Consider the following 12,992-nt stretch of genomic DNA (forward strand, 5'->3'; position numbering starts at 1 on the left):
TTTTAATAAATAAGTAGACATTCATTTTTTTTTAAATATTGAAAAAACCTCTAAAACTACACAAATTAAAATTTTGATAAATAGGCCTCTTAGCTATACAGTGCTTTGCTAATTGGCAGTGGTGGGTTTGTATTTCTGGCACCCCTTGGCCAGCCCCTGTCTGTTCACAACTCAGGCCTCCTCCTCAAGTGCAAAAACTTGCTGCGCGCCCAGTCCTCAGTGCGCACAGAAATTAGTCCATTAGATGTGGCTTGGCGGCCCCAGAAATTATGCCACCCTAGGCCCAGGCCTTTGTGGCTTTACCACAAATCTGGGCCTGCAAAGGTTCTGGCAACAGGTCACTCAATTTATGGGAACGGAACTAGCCTTACCGCAGGTACTCAACCCTGCCACATGTTTTCTGGGATTAGTAGATTCCATGGTACCCAGAGTTCGAACCAGGCACTTAATGAGACTGCTCTTGTTCTACGGGAAAAAGACTATAGCTCTACGCTGGATGGGACCATCACCCCCAACTTTGCGGAAATGGATTGCTCTTGTTTACTCCCAACTGGAACTTTACAAACAAAGAGGATGTCCAGGGAAATTCGAGGACGTATGGTCTCCATGGACTGAATCTCTCGCAACATCATTATAATTGTCTCTCATTCCTCCAGCCACCTTATTGCTGTCTATTGTTTTCTTTCCTTTCTTTTCCTTTTCTATAATTTTTTTGTTGTTGAAAATCAATAAAAACCATCCTTAAAAAAAAAAAAAAATTCTAATTTTGAACAATTATTTCCTGTATTAACAGTACCTTGTACTTGATCCTAACTAAGATACAGTATACTTAATCCTTATTGGAGGTAAAACAATTTTGTTTGGTTTATTTAGTGTTTAAGAGATTTTTAGTAGGTTTGGAGTTCCAAATTATTGGACCCCAGGTCCTAAGGATTCTGCCAAACAGGTCCCATACCTGTATTAGGTTTACCACTCTTCCTATATAAAATGCACTGGGAAGTTAAGAATGAAAATTGCACGCAGAATGTTATATTTTGATTTACATTGCTTTTAAACATGAATTCATTTGAATATATTTTTATTACATTGCCCATTGAAACTATTGTACAGTTGTTGCAGGAGAAGCTAAAATATATGAATAAGTTACACATTAATATTATATTTTGGTAGCCAAGAATGGGTATGGTGCTTTATTCATCACAGCTTAATGCAGCCATTACACTTTAGCAGGAACGTCAACTCTAACACTTTTAGCAGTATAGAAAGTACTATGTATGTACAAAATAATTCTTGTACACAGTGACACCTACAGGTCATTCATACAAACACCGCAATTCACTGAAGCATATTTAGCAAAGGGAACATATATAGAAAATCAAGAGCTCAGCTTGAAAGTTATGTGACAGGTGGGCTCCATCCCTTAGTCACTGTGTCACTGACACCACAGAAATACACCCCGGAGTCTTGCAGTTCAGCTTTGTCTTTTTTCAGATGGAAATATGTTCCACTTCTCTTGTGCTCAGCTAAAAATCCTTTGTTTTCTTCTTTTAACACACTGCTTAGGAGCATCTCTGGAGCTTGGCCAGGATACTGAACATACCAGAAAAAATAAGCAGCAGTTGAGGTGCATTCCAGATATATGGAGTCTCCTTGGAAGATAGACTGGGGTTGCTGTGTCTGTTCAACAGACTGTCCATAGTTTCCATCTGGAAATACAATGATATATTTTAAATTCCTGACTCTGAAACATACCTTTCTGAGTGTGTCATCTATGTGCAAAGCCATGCTCAATGGCAAATATACAGCATTGATTTACCTATTTATAAAGTTAACAATAAAGTTTGCTATTGCATGAAACAATAATAATTCTGATTATAATGTAGCACTATTACCCACCTATTAGGAACACCAACATCAAAACAATGAAGGTAAAAAACATGACTCCTGTCACTGTCTTCTGTAAACACACTCTCTTCTTTTCTTGTTGAGATGTCGCTGCCTTTTATCACGTGCCACTTCCTGAGAGACAGGTATGGGGAAGACAGAACATCAACTTTTGTCAGAGATCATCAGAGTGAAATGCTGCTGCAAACACCCACAGACTCCAATATATTGTATGCTGAAAAAGTTGCAGCTGAATGGAAAACGTCACTGTGAAAAATGCCCTACGACTTCAATGCCTTTTGCAAATTTTCACCATTTCTCTAATTTTAGGGGAAGCAACACCATAAAACTCATGTAATCATTTTACTTATAGCAGATTTGTAGGGTTATATTTATCAAAGGCCGAAAATGAGAATCAGCTCTTTGATAAGTATTTGCCTATAAGTCCTGTACAAGTAAATGGAAATTGTGAATTTGGCAGACTGTCTGTACGTCAGGTATCCACAACCATTAGAACCAGTGAGCAACATTCAAAAGTCAAAGGAGTTGGAGAGCAACATTAGCATGAAAAATGTTCCTGGGGACCCAAATAAGGGCTGTGATTGGCCATTTAGTAGCCCCTGTGTGTATTGACATCCTATATTGAGGCTCTATTTGGCAGTACAACTGTTTTTTTATGCAACTAAAACTTGCCTCCAAGCCTGGAATTCAAAAATAATCACCTGCTTTGAGACCACTGGGAGCAACATCCAAAGGGTTGGAGAGCAACATGTTGCTCACGAGCTACTGGTTGGGGATCACTGCTGTATGTCATGGGCAGTGAAAGGGTTAAAAAGGACAACATTTCTTATAAGAACAACTTGAAAAGTCAAGAGTTTTATTCTGATTCAGACTGAACTGGGCCAACCAACAACCCAATGGTTAATAACCTCTGGGAAGTGCATAGACACTTTGGACTGTCAAAAAGATTCCTTGAGCTGAGTGTGGCTAACAAAATAAGACTGTCTTATGCTAATAATATCTTAGAAAGCACATACAATTAAGAAATGAATGTATATTGCAAAAGTGCTCAGAGGACCACTCTAAATAAGTGTATACCAATTCATTTCTGGATATAGATGCAGAAACTCTAGTTACTCTTGGCTAAGGACCACTGACATGCTTTATTTTCAAAGTCAGTGCATCTAAGTTGTAGTTCAACTCTATCACCCTTACCCCAGACACTTCCAACTAGGGCTTAGCTGAGAGAAAGGGTTGCAATGTAACAGTGATGTACTGTTCCACAGCTGTGGTCAAGGGAGAATTTCATTTGACCCCCACATCTACCCGTATATGTAAAAACAAGTTAAACTGCAGTTTCTTTTTACATTAGCACTGAAACGAAAACTATACCCCCAAAATGAATACTTGAGCAACAGATAGTTTATATCAAATTAAGTGGCATATTAAAGAATCTTGTCAAACTTGAATATATATTTAAGTAAATATTGCCCTTTTACATCTCTTGCCTTGAATCCCCATTTCATGATGGTCTGTGTGCTGCCTCAGAGATCAGCTGACCAGAAATACTACAACTCTAACTGTAACAGGAAGAAGAGTGGAAGCAAAAGACAGAACTCTGTCTGTTTATTGGCTCATGTGACCTAACAGGTATAGTTTGTTTGGTATGTTTGTGTGCACCGTGAATCATACGATCCCAGGAGGCGGTCGTATTTTTTTAAATGGCAATTTTCTATTTATCATGATCACCCATAGGCACATGAAAAAAAGAATATTATTATGAAAATGGTTTATTTACATGAAGCAGGATTTAACATATGGGCTGTTTTATGCAATATTTTTTATAGAGACCTACATTGTTTGAGGGGTATAGTTTCCCTTTAACAGTTCCAGTAAAGTTCTGTGCACTTAGAGAACTATGATAAGAAACCAAATACTGTATGTACACCATGTGATTTTTATTATAATGAAGCTTATAATAAAGGCTACAAGCATTCAGCCTAGTTACTTAACAAAGTTTCATGTCACCACAAAACTTGCAGCCACTTTAAGGCAAAGTAATTTATGTGACCGTTTTTTAGGTGTTGGAGCCATCTGGTGGATATTAATTAATCTGTAAAATGAAAGGGATTTTCCAACTTTAAATTAACTTTGAGTATGATGTAGACAGTGATATTCTGAGAATATGTGCAATTGGTTTTCATTTTTTATTATTTGTGTTTTTTCAATTATTCAGCAGCTCTCCAGTTTGCAATTTTAGCAATCCGGTTGCCAGGGCTCAAATTACCATAGCAACCATGCACTGATTTCAATAAGAGACTGGAAAATGAAAAGGAGAGGACTGAATAAAAAGACGAGTAATAAAAAGTAGCACTAACAATACATTTGTAGCCTTACAGAGCATTTGCTTTTAGATTGGGTCAGTGACCCCCATTTGAAAGCTGGAAAGAGTCAGAAGAAGAATGCAAATAATTCAAAAACTATAAAAAAGAAAAAATGGAGGCCAATTGAAAAGTAGCTTAGAATTAACCATCTTATAGCATACTAAATGTTAACTTAAAGGTTAACCACCCTTTAATAATTGTTTATCTGTATAGCAAAAAAATGCCTTTCTTTTCTGTAACAGTGATATTCTAAAAGAGGAGCAGCTTATCATTTAGATCAGGGGTCCCCAACCTTTTTTACCTGTGAGCCACATTTAAATGTAAAAAGAGTTGGAGAGCAACACAAGCATGAAAAAGTCCCTTGGGTTGCCAAATAAGGGCTGTGATTGGCTATTTGGTAGCCCCTATGTGGACTGGCAGCCTAAACGAGGCTCTACTTGGCACTATACTTAGTTTTTTTGCAATTAAAACTTGATTTCAAGCTTGGAATTCAAAAATAAGCACCTGCTTTGAGGATCCTGAGAGCAACATCCAAGGGGTTGGAGAGCAACACGTTGCTCACGAGCTACTGGTTGGGGATCACTGATTTAGATGGTAAAAAGTGATTACATTATACTTATGGCCATAATATTACAGGTAGATCTGTCAGTTTTTGGTTCTATTGCTGTGAATATATTTTCGATGATTTAGTTATGAAAATGAACTGCATGACTGGCTAACCTTGTGCTCTGGGCTTGTGCACCTGGCTGGGAGTACTTTACCGGGGAGCAGATTGGGCAGTGTTGTTTCCTTTCCCAGGAAATCCTATTGCATGCTTGGGCTAGACAGTCAAACATTATACCAAATTAATCAAGTGTGTCCACCCCAAAACAGGACAAGAATTGGCCCTTCTCAGCCAAGAACCCCCCTGGCTGGTGCATTTTTAAAGATGAGGCACACCACCCTGGCCAGATCGGTTTTTGTTCACAGAGGGTTACCTAACAAAATGTCATCCCTATTGAGTTACCCTTTCCATGTCCTTTAAGCAAAACCAGTTTTACAATTTAGCTGAGACACTATTTAAACAAATGGATGAACTTGATATTTTTATTATAATGCATTAGTGACAGCAGGGTAAAATCAAGCTGCTTGTAAAATTTGCTGATAAATGTATCTCAGCACAACTGCATTGGGCCAGCGGTAAACACAGCATAACTATTAGCGATGGACAATATTTTTTATCAAGTTTTGCCATCAAAAAATAGGCTCCAATGTATTGGTTACTGAAAACTTCAACATAAAAAGTCACTACGGAAAGGAAAAAATCACTGCAAAAAAAAATGATTGACTTCTATGTCCTTTTGAATTTTTGCAGATTAAGTTCCTTACCCTGTAGAACTACTGTTGTGGTGGAGGAATGGATGCAGACAGACTGAACGTTTCTTTTAAAGTGCTGGCCAGCATTGGCAGGGCCGGACTGAGAATTAAAATAGGCCCTGGCATTTCAGGTACACAGAGGCCCAATCAGCCTCATAGAGGCCCAAACAGACCCCACCACCAGCCCACTAAACACTGACTTTCTATGGCATCTTATAGCAGCCCCTTTGGCATTTGCCAGAACCCACAGATTGCCAGTCCAGGCCTGAGCATTGGTATACACTATTTCAACTGCTCAGTAATTTTATGGGTTTACAGTTATTCTGGAATAATAATTCTGGAGAGTGACAATACCAGCATTTTTTTACTGAGATGGTGAAGTTTAGAAACTTAAAGGGGAGTTTTTCACTCAATAGTGGTATAGCTTTTAAATACATAAAAATTTTGAATTTTTAAAGCAGGTTCCAGGTGTTTTTTCCCATGGGTACTTTAGAAGCACAGCTAGTGTTTTAAATATTATATATTATTAAATAAATATTTTGAATATTTACTTATAAATTAGATATTTGATAGTATTACCCAAGCTAATGAAGAATGGAAGCAAAGTCTGCAATCACATTAATCTCTTTCTGTAATAATTGTACTTTATGTTATATATTTCAGGTTGGAATATAGGGGGGCCTTATTAATCAAAGTCCGAATTTATCTGAGTATTTTAATCAAAAAAGCCAGACCAAACTAGAATCCATGAATGGACCTTATTTATTATTAAAAAAGCACGATTTAATTGGATCCGGGACAAACCCGGAAAAATCGAGCGAAAATCCGAATTGTACAATTTTTTCTGATTTTTTTTTCCCGAATCGCTTAATTTTTTTGGGCTTTTTCCCAAAAGCCAAGGTTTTTTGGATTTTGCCCGAAAAGTTTAAATTAATTGCATTTTAAGGACTAATTCCAGACGAGACCACAGAAACTTCAAATAGGAGAGGGACCTCTCCAATTATACACAACCTTGCTAGGGCTGAGATGCCGGATTTTCAGTTTCAGAGTTTTTCCATCCTTGGTATATAATAAATCTTGAAAAATTCTGGGTTTTTTTTCCCACTAAAAATTCGGATTTCATAGTAAAAAAAAACAAAAGTTTTCAAGATTTTGCCATTTGGACTTATAATAAATAACCCTCTTGGTGTCAGTGTGTAGCTGCATTGAAACAAGACTAGATAACAATAGAATAAGCTGACAGAGGATGTTGCACACACTTGTGTGATAGGTGAGATGTCTCCTTTAGTCACTGTGTCACTCACAGCACAGAAATACACCCCAGAATCCTCTAGTTCTGCTCTGTCTTTAGTCATGTGGTAGGATGTTTCTTTTTTATTGTGCAGAGCTGAGAATCCTTTGTGTGTTTTCTGTGTAAGGTCACTCAATAACATCTCTGGAGCTTTTCCTGGGTACTGGATGTACCAAAAGACATAAGGGACGTAGGATACTTTGTAGGTACATTCCAAATGCACATGTTCTCCTGCGGTAATGAACCGAGAGAGCTGCGTCTGATTTATTGACTGTCCATAGATTCCAGCTGAAAAAGAAAAAACTGAACAGCTTTAGAGATTCCCTCCATCAAAATATATTGACACTCTGTAGTAGAAGTTGGTGCTTCATATTGCTCAATCACAATTTTTACCTAATCTCTTTCATATCATAAATCATTAATATGCCCTCTGTGTCCTCAAAAAATATAAATACACACCAATGAGGAATGCCCAAGGAAGTAAAGCCAAGTAGAAAATCAGCATGTTCCCTGTGTGTGTCTGTACAAAGAATGAACTTCTTTGAGGCTCTCATTGTTTAAATACATGTGGATTTACTATGTCACTTCCTATGGAACAGTTATGGTTATATACAGCCACCTGAGCTACCTTTAACAATACAACATATCAGTGCATGCATTCTAATGACAAACAAGTAAGAACAGAGGGACAGTTGAATAATGTATTCATGTAAGCAAATTAACATGAATGGTGGAGGAAGGTTAATGGTTTAACCTAGAATAACCACCACTTACAAACGGATGGGATAAAGGATCTACTGTAATGTACATTTGGCGAAAATTGTTATACCAATTTCAGCCTCTTACTTACAGTATATAACTGTTATATGATATTAAGCTGATTTGAGCAATTGATAACAAAATCTAAGATCCATACTAGTCCCAAGATGAACACTGTATAAACATGGCTGTTTTACTGTACCAGTGGACACAGGGCAAGATCTCATTGATAGACCCTACAGCCCCAAAAAATTTGTGACATTTTTCCCTTTAGGCAAGAACAAGACAGACAATAAAGCAATGGGTAAACTGTATTTAGAGGTAAAAATAACGTGTGTCAAGTTTGCTCAATGCTTCCTGTATATAGTGTGGTGACTGTGCCTTTGCAAGGATGGACTGCACTGCTACTAAAGCAATAGTATGCCCAAAAGTGATGGGCGAATTTGGGGCCAACATTTTGAACAGAAAATTGTCATGTGTATTTGTCCACAGCTTTGGTACATTTGTAGAGAATTTCATAGCTTACCATTTCTCTCTGAAAAAAAAATGTATAAGATAAATAATTGCCATTGTATTATAGGAATTATATATGCTGCAGAAATAAAAAAAACAACGTGTTTACCGAGTTGAACAGATGAAACTATTTGTTACTAGAATTTACACAATACCACTCGTTATCAGAATTATACAGCCTTCTTTTTTATAGACCATCCCTACAATGTTTACTTATATTTTTTAAGTGTTGGAGCCATCTTGTGGCTGTTATTTGGTAGTAACACTATGGTAGTTTACTGAGATTTCAAAGCAGGTCTCTCAAATACAAGAGATGGACTACTCCTATACTGTAATCCAATTCTTAGCACTCACAAATCAAATCAAACAGCAAAAAATAATTTAATGCAGCATTCCAACACCTAACCCAGTTTGTGGGAAAGCGCACAAGTGGAACACTATGGGGCAAATTTACTAAGCGGCGAAAATTCACCTGCTACGGCTTCGCAGGCAGTGCAACACTTCGCCAGGCAAAAATTCGATCAGACAACGCTAATTCACTAACATGCGAAGTTGTGTCCAAGGCGTCGAACGCTGGCGAAGTTGCGCCGAGCGATAATTCGTCAAGCAAAGCTAAGCTGCGCTTGCGTTGGTTAATTTGCATACAGCGGGAAGTTAAAGTTGAATGGACGTATAAAGTTGCAACAAATACATTACATCACACAAGCCCAGGGAATCTTAATAAAATAAAATAGAGGTGTTATATTGCCCTACACATGAGCCCAGTGTATAGTTTATGTTCCATATGTTAGGAAATGTAGGGGTAAGCCGGTTACCCCCCAAAAAAATGTACACTCTTTTGCAGCCCCATCACCCTGAAAAAAAGGAAAACACGTCATGGTTTTTTGGGACTTTTTGAGGAAGTCCTATCTACTCTATTGCACTCCGCCTGGTCTGAGGTGGCGAAGGCAAGTCTGGCGTTTGAGGTAACAATCAGTAAAATCCGCATCTTAGTGAATTTGCGTAGTTACGTCCCTTGGTCGGAGTGCAACTTCACCTAGCAATTGAGTGTGAATGAGCGCCAGCGTCAGCCTCTTTTGCTAGCGAAGTTACGCCTGTGCCCGTTAGTAATGGCTATGTACCGAAATTACGTCACGCTAGCGAACTTTTGCCAGTGTTAGTCACTTCGCCCTTTAGTAAATTGCCCCTTTGATGGTGGATGGAACTTGGGGTACTATCCCCTCAAATCTTTGGCTGTGTATATATAAATCATCTTTGGGCACAACTATTAAAATGAATATACACACAAATTATGGTGTACATAGAAAAGGGGTCAGAATAAGTGCAAAATCTGTTTTCATTGTGTGTTGGTTCATGTGTGGCTAAATGGACACTGGAATAAAGGGAGTGAGGCTATAATAAAAATAATATATATATATAATATAGTCTGCCCCCCCCAAAGCTTCCGTCCTAGGCACAGGCCCTTGGGTGCCTGTTTATAAATACAGTCCTGGCTGGGTTAAGCCACTTGAATCAGATTTGGATTTATATCTATATTATTTATATCTATGTAATACATTGTTAACTCCTTGAGTAAGACAACAGCATTGTGTCTCTAATTAATTGCTGCATAAAATCAATGTTTACAAAGCAAAGTGCAAAGTAACCCTCTTGCTTGTGAAGGCCCCTCCTCTAAGTAGCATGTAACAAGTGTTGCTGATCTGACATTGGTGAAGTTGTCTATAAAAAAGCATTGCTATACCTTAATGCTCTCACGTTTGCCTCATCACATATATATACAGGTCAGTTATACAGTATAATTGAGCATCACTGTTCAGCACCATAATACCTTTCTTCCACACTTTAAACATAATTTTTTTTTTTAAAAGAATAGAAATCCTCAACCCCCCATGCAAATTATTGTTCATAATGGGCCAAATTGTTGTTGTGTAGGATTTATTATTTGGTTGAATACATAAGTTATAGATGCATGCAGTAAGCAGACTGATGCACCGTGCTGTTAAACAGTGATGTAGCGAACTGTTCGCCGGCGAACTAGTTCGCGCGAACTTCGACTGTTCGCGTCCGCCGAATGTTCGCGAACGTCGCGCGACGTTCGCCAATAGGCGTTCGCGTCAAAAATCGTTCGACCATTCGACCATTCGATCGCTAAAATCGAAAGATTTTCGTTCGAATCGAACGAAAATCGTTCGATCGAACGATTAAAATCCTTCGATCGTTCGAATCGAGCGATTTTCGGATGTTCGAAGTTCGCGAACAGTTCGCGAACTGTTCGCATTTTTTGCCGGTGTTCGCGAACGGCGTTCGCGAACACATAAACGCCAGTTCGCTACATCCCTACTGTTAAAGGAGTTGTTCACTTTTAAATTAACTTTTAGGATGATGTAGAGAGTGATAGTCTCAGACAATTGCCATTGATTTTAATTTTTTTTATTTGTGGGTTTTGAGTTGTTTAGATTTTTATTCAGCAGCTCTTCTAGTTTGCAATTAATACATACTGGTTGCTACGGTCCAAATTACCCTAGCAACCATGCATTTACTTGAATAACAGACTGAAATATGAATAGGAGAGGACCAGAATACAAAGACGAGTAATTAAAAGTAGCAATAACTATGAATCTGTACCTTTACAGAGCATTTGTTTTTAGATGGAATCAGTGACCCCGTTTGAAATATGGAAATAGTGAGAAGAAGGCAAAAAACTGAAAAATTATAAAAAAAAAAGAAAAAATGAAGGCCAAATGAAAAGTTTCCTAGAATTAGCCATTCTATAATATACTAAAAGTTGAACGTGAACCAGAAACAGAAAATATGTATGCTTTAAAAAAGGTTGTTTAATTTTCCTTCTTGATTTGCCTTTAACTAAATGCATTGGTATATTTTCTCTAAAACTTCAGAGTAGAAGTGACACCTGCTCCAATTCAGAACTGTGTTGTGATATAAATGTAGGGTTGAATGTTTTGTGACATGTGTCTTGGTGCCTTTTATCACTGTGTCACTCACAGCGCAGTAATATGTCCCAGCATGAGAAATCTGCACATCTGTGATTATGAGGCTGGTGGAGAGCTTTTCCTTCTTGAAAGTCATTCTAAAGGGACCTATATCTTCAGCAGACATATAGCCTGATATGATATGCTCAGGTCCTGTACTGAATTTCTGTTTGTACCAGAACATTCTGTCATATGTTGTTATGCTGTGATTACAATGAATTTCTGCCACCTCTCCTTCGTGAACAGTCAGTTCTTTCTGCTGATCCACCTGAGAGTTACTTTCTATATCTGTAGGGACAAGAGACGGGGAAAATATAATGTCAAACACAATAATAACATTGATGTACAATATTTTATGTGTTGTGAACTTATAACATTCGCAATTGAATTATCAACATATTTGCAGTAAATTGCAATTGAATCTATTATAGAGAATACTCACATAAGAATAACGTTAACAGAACAGCTAGGAGAAGCATTGTTGCTGTAGGGAGTGTGAGTGATCTTTAGGGTGTAATATGTTTGAGAATTAGCTACTGTATGTACTTGTTGCCACTCCCCGGATCTGACATCAATGACTTACGCCGGCAAAATCTACTGAAACTAAAAATAACATAAAGTGGCATAAATAGGCCAATCAGGTGTGTGTTTTTCCTGGCACAATAAACTCAAGAGAGAGAGAGAGAGATAAACTAACTTTAACTCAGTAGCCATATTTAACAAACAATATGAATAATAAACTGTATTACTGTATTTACTATATCACTGCAGGAACATTAAGGGGCCCATTCACCAAGCTCGGGTGAATGAATAGAGGGAAAATAGCTCGAATTTCGAGTAGTTTTTTGTGCTCCTCGACTATCGAATTGGCATAAATTCGCCTGAGTAGAATGATTCGAATAGATCGAGCGCAAAACCACTGCGACTATTCGCCCATTCGATAGTCGAATACTGATCGAGTGCAAAAACGCTGCGACTATTCGCCCATTCGATGTCGAAGTACTGTCTCTTTTAAAAATACTTCAAGTGCCTACTTCGCCACCTAAAACCTACCCGAATTGCTTTAAAAGCCTATGGGAAAGTCCCATAGGCTTGTTTTCTACGTTTTTGATCAAATAAAAAGGCATTAGATCGATCATAGTTCGAATGAAAATCCTTTGATCGAATATTCGATCGTGCGCCTATTCGCCGGGCGAATATTCGCCCATTCGACTATTCGCCAGCACCTAAATTCGCCTGAATTGCCTATTCGATTCTATTCCACAGTTGAATTTCGAGGGATTTAACCCCTCGAAATTCAACCCTTGATACATCTGCCCCTCACTGCTAACATTTAGGTATTAAAACATTCAATTACTTGCCCAAATAGACATCCATCAAAAAGACTTAATCACACCCATTCTTCCAAACACAAAGCATACTCTCATACTTTAAAGATGTCAGCTCATTTTGGTGTGGCTTGTCAAACGAAAGGGGTTAATATAGACATAGTGATGGGTTCAGGGGATAATGACACGAATATTAAAATGTAAGTATTCTGTGAAAGGGAAAATGGCTCCATTCCACTGCCACAAAAGGGTAATTTTCCTTGTATAATTTATTGTGAGAAGAGGGAGATGAGTTTTGGTCAATATTATTTGTTGTATAGTATTTAAACATTTGTTCTGAGAATAGTGCCATTCTTTATGATTTGTAGGAAAATTGTCCCTGCCAATTTGGAAAGGCTAAGCCTCCCAAGCCTTCATTAGAAGGATGTGTACTGGTCAGACACAAGGAATAATTCCATATTAACAGGGATCTAAACCCAAACAACTG

At 37.9% G+C, this 12,992-nt stretch overlaps 2 gene segments (V, D, J or C); both read right to left on the reverse strand.

Annotated features, from left to right (window-relative positions):
• Positions 1-1,125: 1,125 nt before the first annotated feature.
• On the reverse strand, positions 1,126-2,031 carry LOC121394437. The segment is given in 2 exon segments: positions 1,126-1,706; positions 1,897-2,031. Coding segments are annotated over 2 exon segments (354 nt in total).
• A 9,018-nt stretch (positions 2,032-11,049) lies between these two features.
• On the reverse strand, positions 11,050-11,671 carry LOC121400910. The segment is given in 2 exon segments: positions 11,050-11,465; positions 11,620-11,671. Coding segments are annotated over 2 exon segments (453 nt in total).
• Between the last annotated feature and the right edge of the window lie 1,321 nt (positions 11,672-12,992).

Source organism: Xenopus laevis, chromosome 1L (assembly GCF_017654675.1).
Source record: "Xenopus laevis strain J_2021 chromosome 1L, Xenopus_laevis_v10.1, whole genome shotgun sequence".
Taxonomy (NCBI): Eukaryota; Metazoa; Chordata; class Amphibia; order Anura; family Pipidae; genus Xenopus; species Xenopus laevis.